The sequence below is a fragment of the Aptenodytes patagonicus genome, chromosome 4 (assembly GCF_965638725.1).
Source record: "Aptenodytes patagonicus chromosome 4, bAptPat1.pri.cur, whole genome shotgun sequence".
In the NCBI taxonomy this organism is placed as follows: Eukaryota; Metazoa; Chordata; class Aves; order Sphenisciformes; family Spheniscidae; genus Aptenodytes; species Aptenodytes patagonicus.
This window is the reverse complement of record NC_134952.1, coordinates 60,881,420-60,898,055: the sequence shown is the minus strand read 5'-3', so window position 1 is coordinate 60,898,055 and position 16,636 is coordinate 60,881,420. Positions and strand designations below refer to the sequence as shown.

General features: G+C 59.9%; 1 protein-coding gene across 3 annotated transcripts; it reads left to right on the top strand.

The window, feature by feature from the left end:
• Positions 1–289: 289 nt before the first annotated feature.
• PITX2 (paired like homeodomain 2) lies at positions 290–14,895 on the top strand. 3 transcript variants are annotated; one of them, XM_076336904.1, is made up of 6 exons: positions 290–382; positions 2,774–2,829; positions 3,016–3,153; positions 10,499–10,759; positions 11,633–11,838; positions 13,579–14,895. In XM_076336904.1, the coding sequence occupies exons 2-6, from the start codon at positions 2,784–2,786 to the stop codon at positions 14,140–14,142; spliced, it is 1,215 nt and encodes a 404-aa protein (XP_076193019.1). In that variant the 5' UTR covers positions 290–382; positions 2,774–2,783; the 3' UTR covers positions 14,143–14,895. The 3 variants fall into 3 exon arrangements, with proteins under 3 accessions (XP_076193019.1, XP_076193017.1, XP_076193018.1); XM_076336902.1 differs by lacking the exon at positions 10,499–10,759; XM_076336903.1 differs by lacking the exons at positions 3,016–3,153; positions 10,499–10,759.
• The last annotated feature ends 1,741 nt before the right edge of the window (positions 14,896–16,636 follow it).

Here is a 16,636-nt window from a genome sequence, read left to right as displayed (position 1 = left end):
GGGGCGCGCCCTGCGCGGGCGCGGAGGGGCCGCGGCCGCCCTCCCTCACCTCGGTTCTCCTCTGGCTACCTAGCCCGCCGCCGCGCCGCCTCCGCCGCCTTTTGTCCTTCCTGCCCCCTGCCCGCGGAGCGCCGCGGAGCCGCCCGGCCCGGCCCGGCCCCGCGGCGGCGGGGCGCGCTCGGCGGAGCTTGTGTGACGTCAGGGCCCGGGGAGGCGGGCGGGGCGGGGCGGGGGCGCGGGAGGGCCGGGGAAGGAGGGAGCCAGCGGCGGCGGCGGCTCCGCGGCCCCGCAGCCAGCGCAGGAGCCCGGCGCGGCCCCGCTGCCCCCGGCAGCACCGGCACCAGCAGCGCGAGCAGCGGGGCGGACAGCGCAGCCGGCCCCGGTGAGTGGGGGGGTCTCGGGGGGCGTCGGCGGGCCGGGCGCGGGGCTGCGGACCCGGCCGGTCCCGGCTCTGTGCACCGCGGGCCGGCCGGCGGGGCCGCGGGCCGGCCGGGCAGGGTGCTGCGGGCTCGAGTTGCTGATGTCCTCCCGGGCGGCTGCGGCCCGTCCCGCAGGGCTGGCGGCGAGGGGAGCGAGCGCTGCCCCCGCGCCGTTTCCCCGCCGTGCCGGCCCCGGCCTCCCCCGGCGGGGCAGGCGCGGGGGAACCGGCCCCGCCGCGCCCGGCCCCGCGGAGCGGCCGCGCAGGCAGCGCCTTCCCGCCGCGGAGCCGCGCGGCCGGGCCGGGGACGGCAGCGGCGCCGGCCCGGGCTCGGGGCGCCGGAAAATCGGGCGGGCGGGTCTGCCGCGCCGGCTGCGGGCCCCGCGGCCGGGACCCCCCGGCACAGCCCGCGGGGGAGCGGCGGGGCCCGGCTGCCCCTGCGGGCACCGCGGAGGGGTAGGCCCCGCACAGAGCCCCCGTTTCGTTTGAGAGCCACCGGCAGCGGCCGCGGGCCTCTGACACAAACCCTCCCGCCGAAATCACGGACCTCAGTATTTCGGGCGTTGCTGAGATGTTTGCCGGGGGACTCTGTTTTCTTGGGGGGTTGTGTTGGGTTTTTTTTCTCCTCGAAAGAATAGCGATAGATACCCACAGGAAAAAAAAAAATAAAATAAATCCCGCGTGACACCGCTTTTTTGTCCGCGCCCTGCAGTTGTTACAGCCGGAGTGCTCCGAGCAGGTTGCTGCTGAGCGGGCCCCGCAAGCCGCGGAGAAAGGGAAAGCTCGCACGGCCGGTGCGATTGCCTGGGCTGTGAGTGCACGGCGGTGCCGAGGTATTTAATTGCGAGCGGAGGAGTGCTCGGAGAAGTGGAAATGGAAAAGCAAGTGGAGTTGCTTTCGTTTGAGTCTCCGGGCCGGAGACAATAGGAAAACGCTTCTCGCTGCGCTTGGCCCCGCGCTGCGATGTGGTTTGCAACAAAAATTAAAAGAGGATACGGAGAGCAGAAAGGGAAGGAGCAGTACGGGCAACCGAGAGCGAGGAGGGAATGATAATCCGTCCGGGAAAGGCACTTTTCTCCGAGGAGACCGGCGATTCAGGAGAGAGGAAAAACTTCCCCTCGGTGGCGGTGCGTGTGCGTGGGGGGAGCTCTGTGTCCCCACTCGTGAGATCAGTCAGCCATCGAGGCAGGCGGCGGGAGAGGGCAGCTGAATTTGTCATGCAGGACTAATCCTGACGGAGAACTGTCCCGATTTAAGGACCATCGGCGAAGAATTAAGGTTCTCTTAATCGCCTCCCCGATTAATTTAGGCACAGCTCGTGTGCTAGGCCCGGCTGCTGGAGGGAGCGGTGTTTCTGCCAGGCGTCCTTCAGCTTTGAACAGAAACCGCCGTGTCACAACGAGAGCCGGAGGAGTCCCGATAACCGCACCTTCCCATTCTCCCCCTTCTTTGGCCCCCCCCCCTTTTTTTTTTCCCCTCCCTTTCCTCCCCTTTTTCCCCTGGTCCCATCCTGCCTGCCCGGCGGAGGGCGGCGGGGCCGGGGGCGGCGGGGCCCCGCACGGCCGGCGCTGCGGCTGGCGCTGCTCATCCCAAACGTGCCTCGGCTCCAGGCTGCCGTATTTCTAAGCACCAGCTAATAATGCGCCCGGTTCAGACATTAAAAAAGAGGCGAAGAAGAAGAAGAAAGATTACCGAAATGATGGTGACATGCAAATTTCCCCCGAAATTATCATAAGTAAACATTTGAAGCCTGGACTAATAAAATCCCATCTGTGTTACTTCATATCGAGTTAGTAGAGAGATGTGATAATGAATTTTGTAATATCTCACGAACAGACATCTCAATCAGGCACTAATCCCGTGATTTTACTGCCCAACCTCTCAGGCCGGGGGAGGCGCCGGCGGCGGCCGGAGGGCGCGGAGGCGCAGCCGGGGACCGGGGCCTCGGCGGGCGCGGCCGCGGCCGCGCATCTCCCGCCGCGCAGGAGGGCCGGCTGCCGGTACCCGCTGCCCTACGGCACCCCTGGGACGGCGGTCGGGGTGCCCCGAGGCAGAGCACGGCCGCCAGGTTCGGGGACCTGCTCCACGTCCCCAAATAACGAGGGGTGGAGGGAGGCCGAGCGGTCCGACGGGCTCCCAGCCACGGGAGTTTTGCACCTATTCCGTGGTGCGGCTCGGGTGGGACCCGAGGTTGAGGCGGGGAGAGGGGGCACCGCGCGGACGTCGCTGGGGAAAGGTGGGGGTCCCGCCAGCGTCGCTGCGACGTGGCTGCCGGGCGGCTGGGTTTCTTTTTTGCATTTGTTTTTCACTCCCGGAATTACTGTTTTAAAACTCCGGTGCCTTCATCTTTTGCAGGTAACGGGTAATGGAGTCCAACTGCCGCAAACTTGTCTCCGCCTGTGTTCAGCTAGGTAAGAGAAACCTTCTCCCGCCGGGCCGGCGGCGCGGCGGCCCCGCTGCGGTGCGGTGCGCGGGTGCGGAGCCAGGCGGGGCAGCCCCCGGGAAGCGGCGGCGCCTCCGCGGAGGGGTGCGCAGCAGCGGGCGCTGACCGCCCCTCCCCTGTCGTGTGTGTCCCCCCCCCGTGTCCCCGTCCCCAGGGGCGCAGCCCGCCGCCGTCGAGTGTCTTTTCTCCAAGGAGGCGGACGTCAAAAAGGGGGAGCTCAGCGAGGCGCCGGAGGGCCGCAAGGAGCCCGCCGGCAGCAAGCTCTTCGGGCGGCCGCCCCCCAGCGCCAATGGTAAGCGGCGGCCCCCTCCGCGCCCCTCCGCGGGCCGCGCTGCCGGGGCGGCGGGCGGGAGCTCCGCGCCGGGCCCGCCTGCGCGGCGCCAGGGCGCCCTCTGCTGCCCGCCGGCCGCGCAGCGCGGCGCGGCTTCGCGCCCGGGCGCCACTTGCGCCTGCAGATGCGCGGCCGCGGGAAAGGGGAAGGGGGGTGCGCGGGCACCCCCGCGGCTGCAGGCGCGCACTAACAGCCGCCGCCAGCGCGTCCCCCCCCAAAAAAGCATCGCTGTCAGCGCGCCGTTCGGATACCGGCAGCGCCGCTCTCGTATTTATTTTTATTTTCTACTTTTTGACCCCCCCCCGCCCGTGAACAAGCCGCCGGCCCTCTCCTGCCCCCAGAGGCAGGCACCCCCGCGGCGCCCCGTCTGCAGGCAGAGCGAGCTCCTGCCTTCTCTTCCCCTGCCCGTTTCAGGGGGTCTGGTAGGCGAGCCCGAGGAGTGGTAAAGAAAAACAGCAATGCAAACATATTACAAAGAAGAAAACAAGCGCTCTGTATTTCGAGAGACTGTTTAATCCAAGATAAACGTAATTTTGTTTAAATAAAATATATTAACCTGAATTAATAATACAGGAAACTAGAGTGAATTAATAATGCACGTATTCCTGGTCTCGTGGTTAAACACTTCCTTGTAAGAATTCTGTATTAACCCTGTTTGGCCAAACAGCTCGCTATTTCTCAAATAACATCCAGTGATTTCGGGAGGAGCCACGTCCCCTTCCCGAGTCCACCCTCCCCCGGAGAGTTTAAGCAGGATTTGCTAGCTGGACATCAAAACCCCTAGAAGAAGAAACGCTCAGGCTAAAGGAAGGTTAGCGAGCAAAATCCGGGGTAATTCCAAACGCGAAGGTATTACGAGCCGATAATTTTTAATCCCGGAAACATACGTGATATTAAATTGTGCACAAATAGGCTTTACCGGGGTCTGGCACTTTTTCCCGCCGCCGGTAATAAGTGTTAAATAATGTGGAAAGGAAGGGTGACATTGCTTTATATATGGTTTGCAAATAAGAAAGGCCTTTTTACGCTCCCCTGCCTTTTCCTCCCGACGAACAGGTGGTCTTAATCAAAGCCCTCAGCACGATCTAATGGGAAAGTGGGGACCTTCTGATATAATAAATTTATGAGCCCTTCCACGCCAGCTTTATTCGACTAAGTATTTATAAAAGTAATATCCACATATGCTCCCTGACACGGTAACTTTTACTTCCTCCGCCGAGAAACAAATGGTTATTTTCTTAACCATCAATTATGAACCCGGATTATTGTAGTACACGCAAAATTTCCTGCCTCGTGACCGTATCAGCCGGCCTGGTTTTTACCCGTCGGGCTGCAGGGGAAACTGCTATCTAAACACCTTTAATGCCGTTAATGAAAATGTAAGTCTGAGCCGAAGAAGCAGCGCGGGGTTGCCCGACTATCAAAACCTTCCCGTTCACGGGGAAGGGGAGCGCGGAACGACCGCGGACGCGGCTGTACGCCTGCAGATGTGCGGCTATATCCCTGCAGACGTGGGGGTGATCCCCGTGTGCGGTGCCAGTCCGTGTCTCTGTGCGACGGATAATGGCAAGTCCTGAGACGCCCTGAGCTGCCTGGGCGACTCGCTGCAAATCGTAGAAATCACGGGTGTCTTCTCGTGATTCGGGCGGGTTTTGTTGGGTCTTGGCTTTGATTTGCTTTTTAATCGCGCGGTGCTCGTTGATTTTTGCCTTGCCTGACTGTCAGGACTTCGTGCTTTATGGGATTTACCTCCCAAAACGTCTGGTCCTCGGGGCGGGCTGGGTGAGAGGCGGGGAAGCGGAGCAGGGGCTTTCTGGGACCCCCTCCGTCAGAGTTCAGTTTCGGAAATTGCGAGGGCGGACAGGTAATTCCGCGAGTTAGGCACCGCCGGTGGGCACAAGGACAATAATCCCTAACAAGCAGCATCGGTAATAGTAGTAAAAAACGCGAATGTTTGGTCAAATCGATGCTCCCGTGAAAGGAGGAAACGAAAGCCGGTAGGAGACCCTCCAAAACGACACGGGCGCGCTGGGTTCCCGCGGGGAAGGGGACGCGGGGAGGGAAGGATATTCCAGAAGAAACGGGTCCGTGGCCACGCCGGGGAAAGGAAAGTGGGAAAGTATGAAAATATTATTGCAGCCTAGAGTGTCAAACGCAGCCCGGCGGGTGTCATGTTTACCCAGAGAGACGGGAAAATTGCTGCCGGGTGACCAGTCCCACAAAATCAGGAAAACTTCAGCCCACGCTTCGGCAGCCCCCCAGCATGCGTAAATGGTTGCTGGTGGGTTTATTCGAATAATTTTTATGCAGGGCGGGAGGACGCTTAAACTATTCGTGTGTGTGTGTGTGTGTACGTGTGTGTGTGTGTGTGTGTGTGTGTGTGTGTGTGTATAATCTATACAATTTGTTAGCAGTGTGAATTCTACTTGAGGAATCCTTTCCTGTAATCGATAATCTGGGTATTGCTGAAACGGCAGCCTCCAACATAAAACGTTGACATGACATTCCGCCTTATATCATCATTCAGCATCACAAATTGATTGTTTCAACTCTTTTAAAAGAAAAATATTCTTTGGTCTGAATATTCCGTAACTTAACGTCTCTTCTTCAAAAACAAAAAACCCAGCGCTGATTCAGCTTTCCGTCCGGATCAGCTGAAGACACGGCAGCGTGCAAAGCAAAGGCCCCCGGTGCCTTTTTTGAGCCCCGGGACGAAGGGGGCGCGCAGCCTCCGCCCCCGCGGGAGGGAGCGGTCGGGGGGGGGCCGAGGCGGAGTCGGAGCGGGGGCGGCCGGAGCGTCGCTGCCGCCGCGGGGCCGCCAGGCAGAGCTCAGCGGCACCCTCCCCGCCACATAACGCGGCCAAATTCGTCCCCGGAGCTGTGACCCGAGCGGTGGAGCCGGGGTCTCCCCTGGCCGGGGCGGAGGCAGTCCGCCGGTGCGCTGCTCCTGCGCGGCGCCGGGGAAGATGCGCGCCCCTTCCCGCAGCCCCCGCCAAGCGCAAATTAAAAGTTATTTAATGCGCTTCGGAGATATAATTTCCTTCCCCCCCTCTCCCCCCCCGTCGTCGTCGTCGTCGTCTGAGGATAATACATGCAGCAGTTGTTAGCCTCACTCCAGGGAAAACTAAATGTATAACGAAAGCTTATTCGTGAGTAGGAATATACTAACGGAACAATCTGATGTCTTCTTAATCCTATGTAAAAAGCTCTGTAGTCTTCCTAATATTGACTGAATGGGTAATTAATGGCTCTTCATCGAGGAGAATACCCGGTAATCCGAGATAGGCGAAAGACAACAAGCCAAAGGTAAAAGACAACAGGACTAGCTGGAGACTCTACATAAGAACCAATTTATCCATTTAGGAGAGTATTGCGCCTAGAAACAACGATCCCGTAAGGACATAAAGGAAAAGTGGGAAAATAAATATCCGCAGTGGGTCTGGCCACCCCCGGCACCCCTGGCCGAGCCGCTCAGCTCCCGGCCCCGCTCCCGGCCCGCCCGCCTCCCGCACCGGGGCCAGCACCGGGGATCCCGGGCCGCCAGCTCCGCCGGCGGGAGCGGGAGGTCGAAAAGCACCCTCGGGGGAAGAAAAAAAAAAAACAAAATTAAAAAGCAAATGCAGAAGGTGGGGCGGGGTCGGGAGCAGCCCCTAACCCCCGTTTTTCGCAGCCCACCGGGGTGCGTCCTCCGCACGCCGGGCGAAAGGGGAAGGGGAGAATTCCCCCAAATATTTTTTTTTGGGGTGGCAACCCCGCGGAGCAGGCGCGGACAGTCGGTACGCGGGTGAGCCGGCCGGGGCGGCTTCGCGGCCAGGACCCGAACCCGAAAGGGGATGGGAGCTTCCAGCAGAAAAAAAAAAAAAAAAAAAAAAATTAAAAACGCTTTTGACATTTTAATTGAAACCTTTACCGCTAATATATTACTTGGGTGACTACAATTAGGTTGTTTTTCGGTTGGCTGACAGCTTTTAAAATATTATTTCACTCGGGAAATAAAAGCTTCATCTCAGATTATAGGTGGGTATTTTTGGATTTACGTGATTTATGGTCACCATGACAACTAATGCCGCGTGGTAGCTCCCCTCCTGCCCGGGGTGGGGGAGTTTTAATCAAAGGCATGTAAGGAAATGCCGGCACCCTCTCCCTTCGGGCTGCCGGGGCCCGGGCCGGTGCTGTGCCCCGCTTCTGGGGACGCGGGGACGGCCGGAGGGTCTGTCCCGGCTGGAGTTGGGGGACGCGGGGCTGGCGCTGAGAAGGAGCGGGAGGGCGGCGCGGTGGCCGGGCCCGGCTCCTCCTCTCCCCCTTCCCTGGGGGGAGCGGGTCGGGACCCGCCTGCCCCCGCCGAGTGTCCCGGGACAGAGAGGGCCGCGGCGGGGCGGGCACCGGCGGGCACCGGCGCTGCGCCCTGCAAGCGCATAAAGCGCGTAAAAAGCGCTCTGCGCCGCGCAGCCGGGAAGGGACTTTTCCTTTCGAGCCGCGGCGGAAGAAGCCAACATTTCCCTAAGCTAACTAAAAATAAACGAATGCAAAAAAAGAAAAGGAAAGGGGGGGGGGGGTGTTTGTGTTCATCTGCGAGAGGGCTGCATTGCCCCCTTGAAAGAAAAAAAAGGGGGGGGATACCACCGTATCCCCTCTCCCTCCGTCTCCCCCTCCCCAGGGCTTTGCAGGTTGGTTACAACCCCGACGTGGGGGCTGGAGAAGGGCAGCGCCCCCTCCCAGTGCCCCTCGCAGGGAGGCCGAGGCCGCGGCCGCTTGCCGGGGCCGGGGCAGCTCCGCGCCCGCGGCCTTGGCGCGGTCCCGTGGTGGGGAAAGGCTGGGGCGGGGGGGGGGTGGATTTCTGGGTGCAGGACCACGGAGGTAGCGAGAGGTTAAGAAGAAAGTGGGATATGATTGGTAAACAAATTGTGCGGAATGGAGCTGGATTCATATTGACTTAGTTATAGGTCATCTGCTGCCGGTGCAAAGGGAGGAAATATTTACTTTACACATATACTTTATGATCTTGGGGGAATTAGAGGAAATTCAATAAGAAAACGGCTAGAATCATTTTAAACCCCCTATTTAAAAGACTTAAGCAAATTAGAGTCTTATCAGATTAAAATCCACTACAAATGTAAGAGCATTGTCTCCGTCGAAACGCTGTGGGGTCTGAGGAAAGAGATTCTTTGCCAAATCTCAGGGATAAAAACACGTCATTTAAACACCAGATAATGAGCAGAATGTAAATTAATTTAACCTTCTTTACTAACAGGCTGCGAAAGTAATATGTATAATTTAGCGATAAGTAAGATTGCGAGGGATGATATGTACCTCAAACGAGCATCAGCGACTAAGAAGGACCCTTGCGGGGGCGGGGGGGGGGGGGGGGGGAAGGTAAGCAACGGGATACAGAAAAGTTTGGGCGCTGGGATGTGGGTGTGGAGGGCCACATCGAGGGGAAGCTTTCGGTAAATTTTCGACGCCCGTGACCGTGCAGAGCAATTGAAGATAGAGCCGCAACCTGCATTTTCGGTCCCTGGGCTCCCTCGGGCTCCCCATCCCTAACAGGGCCGCGGCTCCCCGGGGGCAGTGCCGGCTCTGCGGGGCAGGGCTCGGGGACAGGCTCCTCTGCCCCGGGAGATCCTGACCAACACGGGAGGGCAACCTGCCCCCGCGTTAGACCCGCTGGAAACAGCCCCGCTCCTCCTTCCTCCTGCGAGACCCGGGTCCACAGCAGCCTCGCCCCCGCGCTGCTAGGGGGCCCGTGAGCGGGGACGGCGGGACGGCGCGGCCCGTCCCCCTCCTGCCGCTGCCCGGGGGCGAGGGGTCAAATCCTGCCCCCCCCCAAACCTCGGAGGGGGGGTGGTGGGGAGGCCGCGCGTGAGAGGTTAGTGTGCCGGCGCCCGGCCCGGTGCGGGGCTCGGCCGAACTCCGCAAACGGCTTTCGTGGGCGCGGGTTCGGGGGCTGGTCGGGGCGCCGCGCCGGGAAGCGGGACGGTCCCTGCGGGTCCCCGCCGAGCGGAGGAAACGATCCCTGCGGATCGCTGCGCGAATAAGGTGTAAAACCGGGATGGAAAAGCCTCCTCGGGGCCTCGCTGTTGGAAACCCGGCTGCAAGGAGGGGACGGGAATGGCAGTGCCGGGGAGAGGATTTTTTTCCCCGTTTTCTCCGCCTTCGGTGCAGGCAGAGGGAGACATGACGGCCGGCGAGCGCGGGGGTTATTACAAGCGCTCAGGGGCTGGGATGTGCACGCTCTTCCTTACTCCTCTGAGTGTGATGTGAAGCTTTCCGTAGCCGCGCCGCTGAGGGGTGGTTATTGTCGTCGTTCGTGATGAGTTGTCGCTGCTGTAGCCGTTACTGCTACTACTGCTGTTACCAGTCAAAGATCCGCCGGCCGGCCGGCCGCACGCCCCTCCCGTTTGTTTTCCACCCCCTCCCTAACGAGGGAATCGGGCCTGGGGCTTCCTCGCTTTCTTCCTTCTTGCCGCAGCGCCTCTGTCAGCGCCAGCTTTCCGCTCCTCACCCCCGCAGGTCCGCGAGCGCGGAAGGCAGCGCGGCGAGCCGCGGAGGGGCGCGGAGCGGAGCGGGCGTGCCCGGAGCCGCCCCGACGGGGCGCCCCGTGGGCCGGCCGGCGGAGGCCGGGCTCTCCGGGCGCGGGTACCACCCGCGGGGCAAACCGGGCGGAAAACGCGAGGGTTCGGGGGGCGGGTGCGCCCGCTGCCGAGAGAGCGCGGGGGGCGGCCGGGGCCGCGCAGGGCTGCGCGGGCGGGGCGGGGCGGGGCGGGGCGCGGGGCGGGGCGCGGCGGGCGGCGGAGGGGCGGGGCGGGGGCGGGGCGGGGGCGGGTGACGTGCCGGCGCGGGGAAGGCCGCCGCCGGTTTAAGATGTCAGGCCAAGAGGGAAGCGGCTGAGCTGATGCGGTGCGGGGCCGGCCGCGGCGCGGCGCGGGTCCATGCGCGGGCAGCGGAGAGGAGCGCCCCGCGGAGCGCCGCCGCGCCTCGCCGCCCCCGCCCCGCGGAGCCCCGCGGCGGGCCGGGGGCCGCCGGCCGGGGAGCAGCCGTGTCGCCGTGACGGCTCTCGCAGGACCGGACTCGCCCGCTCGCCTGTCGCCGCCGCCGCGCCCCCCCGGGCGGCGGGGGCTTCTGGGCTCGCCGTGCCGCCCGGGCGCTAGCCGAGCGCCGCCCGCCCCGACGCGGCTCCCCGCCCAGCAGCCCTGACCCCCCGGAGCCGCCGGGCTGCTCCGCGCCCGCGGAGGGGGCGCCGCGCCGACCCTCCTACACGTACCGACACCTACAGACACACGCACACCTTCTCCTATCGACCCCCCAGGCGCGCACGTAGACTTTGGCGTCCTTTTGCCGATGAACTGCATGAAGGACCCGTTAAGCCTGGAGCGCCTGGGAGCCGGGAATAAGCTGTGCTCCTCCTCACCTTCCTCCTCCTCCTCTTCATCATCTTGCCACCACCACCAGCCCGCGCTGGCCATGGCGACGGCGCTGGCGCCGGGGCAGGCGCGCTCCTCCCTGGAGTCCGCCAAGCACCGGCTGGAGGTGCACACCATCTCCGACACCTCCAGCCCCGAGGCCGCAGGTAAGAGGGGGCGAGCGACAGGGACCCCCGCCCGCCGGGCGCCCCGCTGCCCTCCCCTGCCCTGCCCCTGCCCGGCCCGGCCCGGCCAGCGACCCCGGCAGCCCTGCGGCCCGCGATGCGCCGCCGCCGCCGTCCCTCTGCTCGGGAATGCCCCGCACCCGAGCCGAGACCCGTGTCGTGTTTTTTCGTGCCTGTGTGCCGGCGTATAGAAAGATAATGACATGTGTAAGGATAGGCGAATGGCATGCACAGCGGTTGGCGAATAACATGTACGCCGGTGGGCGAATTATACGGATACAGATGGGCGAATAATACAGATCGACGAATAATACGAGTACAGACAGACAAATATGGGTGTAGATAGGCGAATGGTGTGGGTACAGACGGGCGAATAATTCGGATACAGGCAGAGGAATAGCACAATACAGGCAGGCGAATAATACGGGTATAGATAGGCAAATAATACGGATTACATGTATACAGGTGGGAGAACAATACGGGTACACGTAGGCGAAAAATTTGCGTATATCGACAGGCGAAAAACTTGCATACATCGGCAGGCGAAAGACTTGCATATATGGATAGGCGAAAAACTTGCACACATACAGGCGGAGAGGCGGCTTTGTCCCGCTCCCCCGGCGGTGGCTGTTCCCCCGGGAGAAGCCCACCCGTGGGTGCCCACGGGGCGCGGAGGGGCCGCGGCGGCGGGAGGCCGGGCGGGTTAATCATTACACCGCCGAGCCGCATTAGGGGCAGTCTGTGGGATCCGGCGGCGCTGGGGACAAGCCCTTCCCCGGCCGCTGGAGAGGAGGCTTCGGAGGCTGAGGCGCCCTCGTTTTCCGCTTTGTTGTTTTTGGCTTCCCCCCCTTACAGAGAAAGATAAGAGCCAGCAGAGCAAGAACGAGGATGCGGGGCCCGAGGACCCCTCCAAGAAGAAGAGGCAGCGGCGGCAGCGGACTCACTTCACCAGCCAGCAGCTGCAGGAGCTGGAGGCCACCTTCCAGCGGAATCGCTACCCGGACATGTCCACCCGGGAGGAGATCGCCGTCTGGACCAACCTCACCGAGGCCAGGGTTAGGGTAAGTCCCGACACGACACCCCGGCTCCGAGCAACGGGGGTCGGGGCGGGGGGGGGAAGGGAGGAGGGCTGAAATGTTTGCAGCTGCTTTCGATTTCGGTTTGTGTGCAAACTTCAGAGCCTTTGCACAAAAGCAGGGCAGAGCAGGACATTTCTGTCAAAGCGAGACAGATTGGGATCTCTCTCTCTCTCCGGAATATGGTTTGCTGCACGTTTCGCCCTCACCGTGCAATGCGTCCTGCTCCTTTTGATCGAAACGCTAATGAAAACATTAGCCAAGAAAGCAACTTGGAACAGGCTGCAACCTGCGCTGCCTCTAATGAGAAAAAGATGTAAAATACACAAGGGCTTTTACTTCACTCCGAGGCACTCCCGACGTGCCCTTCCTTGCATTTTCTCTTTCTTTTGGTTTCACAATTCGACGAGCGTCTCTCTCCGCCCTTTCCCCCCTCTGAGATTTATGGGACCATCACGGCGCTGCAGAGATACCGAGGCCCGATCCTGCTCGCGTGCAAACGCTGCGCCGGGGGAAAAAAACACCAGAAAAAAGCCCTCAAACGGGCCGAAACCCCAGATTTTCGGAAACCCCACGTAAATCCTCTCCCCGCGGTGGCTTGAGGAAAGCGAGGCAGTGAGAACCGGGGGCAGCAGCGAGCGGGGCCGGCTCTCCGCCCCGGGCCGGCGGTGTGCGGGGCCGGGGCAGCCCCGCGGCGGGGAGCGGGGCCCGGCCGGGGCTGGTGCGTCGCCGGAGCACGAAGCCGTGTCGGTCGCGGCGCGGCTTTCGCGGGGGGTTTTGGTTTCGGGCGGCGCGGTGCCGCCAGACGGGGCCTGTCCCCGTGGTGCCCGGCTGGCCCCTGCCCGGGTCGGCCGGGGGGGCTCCCGCCAACACCCCGGGGCGGCTCCAATACACACCGTAAGGCTGCTGCTGGCGGCTGCCCGACGGGTCAGACACCCAGATGTGGATTGGGAAACGGCACGTCTTCCCCATTGTCTGCGGGGAGGGTCCCTTAGATCTCATCTAGCACGTTGTTAAATGGCGATGTTTTTTCTTCCCTTTTTTTTCCCCTTTTTTGTCGCCAAAGAGCAGTCGAACAAGTTTCTTTAGAAAGTGGTTTTCGGCTCTGGAAGCTTTCGCGCAGGAGGAACTTGTAGCTTTAACAAACTGAAGCAAGGATTTATTAGTTGCTGGCTTCCCCCTCCTTCCCCGTAATAGGAAACATCGCTTTAAAATTCCGCGGGTTTCCAGGCGTTTTGCCCTCGCTTTTGCACTTTTGTATTTCCCCTGGATGGCTCCAGTGCGGAATAAGCCAAGGAAGGAGGGAAGAAAAAGAGAGAGAAACGAGGGAGGTAAAAAAAGAAGAAGAAGGAAGCGTTGGCCGCTGTGGCTCGAATTAGAGCATCGCAAATTATGCCGGGGGGGGGCGGGGGGAGGAATGGCGCGGGCAAGGATCAGCCTTGCTAAACCCCGGCGGCACCGGGGCCCGGGGGGTGCTCGGCGGCCCCGGCCCAGCGCGGGGCTCCGTAGAGGAGGAGGCGAACCTAGATATGTGTGTGTGTGTGTGTGTGTGTGTATATATATGTATGTACGTACACTTTTTATACATATATATATATGTATATGTATATACGGACACGCTCGGCTGTTGCCCCGAGGGCTTGCGAAGGGCTGCGGCAGTGGTGGTGGTTCCTGACTAACTCGCGTCTCGCATCTCCCTCCCTCCCTCTCCCCCCGTTTCCAAAGGTTTGGTTCAAGAACCGCAGAGCCAAATGGAGAAAGAGAGAGAGGAACCAGCAAGCCGAGCTTTGCAAAAACGGCTTCGGTCCACAGTTTAACGGCCTCATGCAGCCCTACGATGACATGTACCCCGGCTACTCGTACAACAACTGGGCAGCCAAGGGCCTGACCTCCGCTTCCCTCTCCACCAAAAGCTTTCCTTTCTTCAACTCCATGAATGTCAACCCTCTGTCTTCTCAGAGCATGTTCTCCCCTCCAAACTCCATCTCCTCCATGAGTATGTCTTCAAGCATGGTACCCTCTGCAGTCACCGGGGTCCCCGGCTCCAGCCTCAACAGCCTGAATAACTTGAACAACCTGAGCAATCCCTCCCTGAATTCTGCAGTGCCAACGCCAGCCTGTCCTTATGCTCCTCCAACACCTCCGTATGTTTATAGGGACACATGTAACTCAAGCTTGGCGAGTCTGAGACTTAAAGCCAAGCAGCACTCCAGTTTTGGCTATGCCAGCGTGCAGAACCCCGCTTCCAACCTGAGCGCTTGCCAGTACGCGGTGGACAGACCCGTGTGAGACACCCGAGTAGGAAACACTGCATGGGAATCCCTCCCCATTTCCCGCAGAGACTGAGAATTACACTAGAAAGTAATGGGCACTAGAGAGAAAGAGAAAGGAGGAAAAATCAGAGAGAGGCAGAGAAAGAGAGAGGAAGAGACAGAGAGAGAGAGAGGAAAAAAAGAGGAAACCACTGAAATAAGATAGTTCCTTTGTTTTCAAAGGACCTCCTACAGATTCTGAGATCTTTCTTTCACCAAGAGTATTTCAACAGTTACAAGGACATATATATATATATATATATGGACAAATGTTTGACTGGATATGATATGACATTTTAATGTTACTATAAGCTTGTTATTTTTTAAGTTTAGCATTGTTAACATAAAAATGACTGAAAGGATGTATATATATCGAAATGTCAAATTAATTTTATAAAAGCAGTTGTTAGTAATATCACAACAGTGTTTTTAAAAGGTTAGGCTTTAAAATAAAGCATGTTACACAGAAGCGATTAGGATTTTTTCGCTTGCGAGCAAGGGAATGTATATACTAAATGCGACACTGTATGTTTCTAACATATAATTATTAAAAAAAAAACATTGTGTGAATATCAGTTTTAGAATAGTACCTCTGGTGGATGCAATGATGTTTCTGATATTGCAATGTAAAACATGCCCTGTGTATAACATTTCGTACAATATTATTGTTTTACTTTTCAGCAAACATGAAAAAAATGTGTTTTATTTCATGGGAGTAAAATATACAGCATACAGTTTTGTCTGGATTTTTATTTACTGAGCCAAGCTGCGCACCGGTAACTGGTCTGCAGTGATTGACTGATCGTTGACACTGGATCTCGTTCTCTGGAAACACAGGGCAGTACTTTTTATTGCAATACAAATAAATGCTGGCATTTTTTTCACGTTAAAAAAAAAAAAAAATCCCTCGCGCCAACGTTGCATGCTAGAGAAACGCGGGGCTTGCACACGCTGCCTTCCGTGCAGCAGGATCCCTTTATTCCCCCCCGCAGCCCCGAGAAAATGGATTATTTGACATCGTTGGCCTCGAGAATTACCAGCCACAAAGTTGCTGTATCTCGAGCATAAATTTCTCCCGCTGTGAAGGAAGCTTTTATTACATTAAAGAAGAGGGGGTGGGGGTAAAAAAAGAAAAAAAGGAAAAGCCAGTTTGCAAACAAACTGCTCCTGTTCAAAACAATCTGTCCCCTTTGCCGCCCCTTGCGCTCACCTTCTCCCTTCAGCGGGGAGATCCTTCATGTAATATTACATTTCTATTTCCAAATCCCCCTTTCAGACATGAAGAGAAACAAAGAGCAGCCCAAATAACCGCAACCCCGCGGAGCGCGGGGGTTGAGAGGTTAGCCCCGAGTTTCCTGCGACTTCGTGCTGCAACACGTCGTTGAAGGGAAAGGTCGTGCTCTCGTGTGTTTTGTTTTAAATAATATCGACCCATTCATTCTCAACCTGCTTGTTCGTGAAATTATACAGGATTATAACTTTGCCATCGCCGGACAATTGAAACAAATCATGATGAATTGCTGCTCGGCCCTCCCATCGGCTCACACCCCGGGCGGGCAAGGAGGGGCTGGCGGGGGCGGGGGGGGGGGGGGGGGGAACGAGACGACGGCGGCGGCGGCGGCAGGACCCGGCGGGAATATCGATACGCGAAGAAATTCCGCAGGCGCGTAAAGTGGCGAGGTGGGCAGGGGACGGCAGGGAGGAAACTCGCCGCGGTGGGGGCGAGCTTGCCCCTTGCGCGGCCTTTGCGCGCTCCTTGCGCGCTTTTGTGAGGCCGGGAGGAGCCGCCGGGGGAGCCCGGGGGTGGGCGAGGGCTCCGCGAGCGCGCAATTTGCGCGCTCGCGGAGCCCTCGCCCACCCCCGGGCTCCCCCGGCGGGCGGGCGGACACCGCGGAGAGGGGTGTCCCCCCCGGCGTTAGGCAGGGAGAGGAGCAGAGAAAAGGGGGAGAGGGGAGAGGTCAGCGCCCTGCGCTTTCCCACGGGGAAAACTCTTCCCCCGCCCGAAAGCGGAGCCCCCCGCGTGTTCCCATTTGCGGAGTGGGCAGACCCCAGCCCCCACTTCCCCCCCCCCCATTTTTATTTTATTTTTTTCCCCCTTTTTTATCAACTAATTTTTCTCTTCTCCCCCCCCCCCCTTTTTTTTTTTTCTTTACCCGTTTTTCTGTTTTCTTTTCCTCCGTGTGTTGTTGCCAGGGGGGCGATGGAGCGAGACAGCCTCCGTGCTTGGGGCGGGGGGGGGGGAGGCGGGCGGCCCCCCCGCCCCCCGGCGTGCCCGGCCTCGCCGCCGCCCCGACCCAACGCCGCTCCCCTCGGTTTTTCCGCACCGTGTCAACACCTCACCCGGGTGAGTGCCAGGGGCGTCCAAAAATGTCCCCTTCCTCCTCCTCCTCCTCGCTGGGCTGCGGGCGGAAGGTCTGGGGGCGACGCCGGCCAGGGGCTGGCAGCCCGGGAGCCCCCCTCGGGGATCGGGG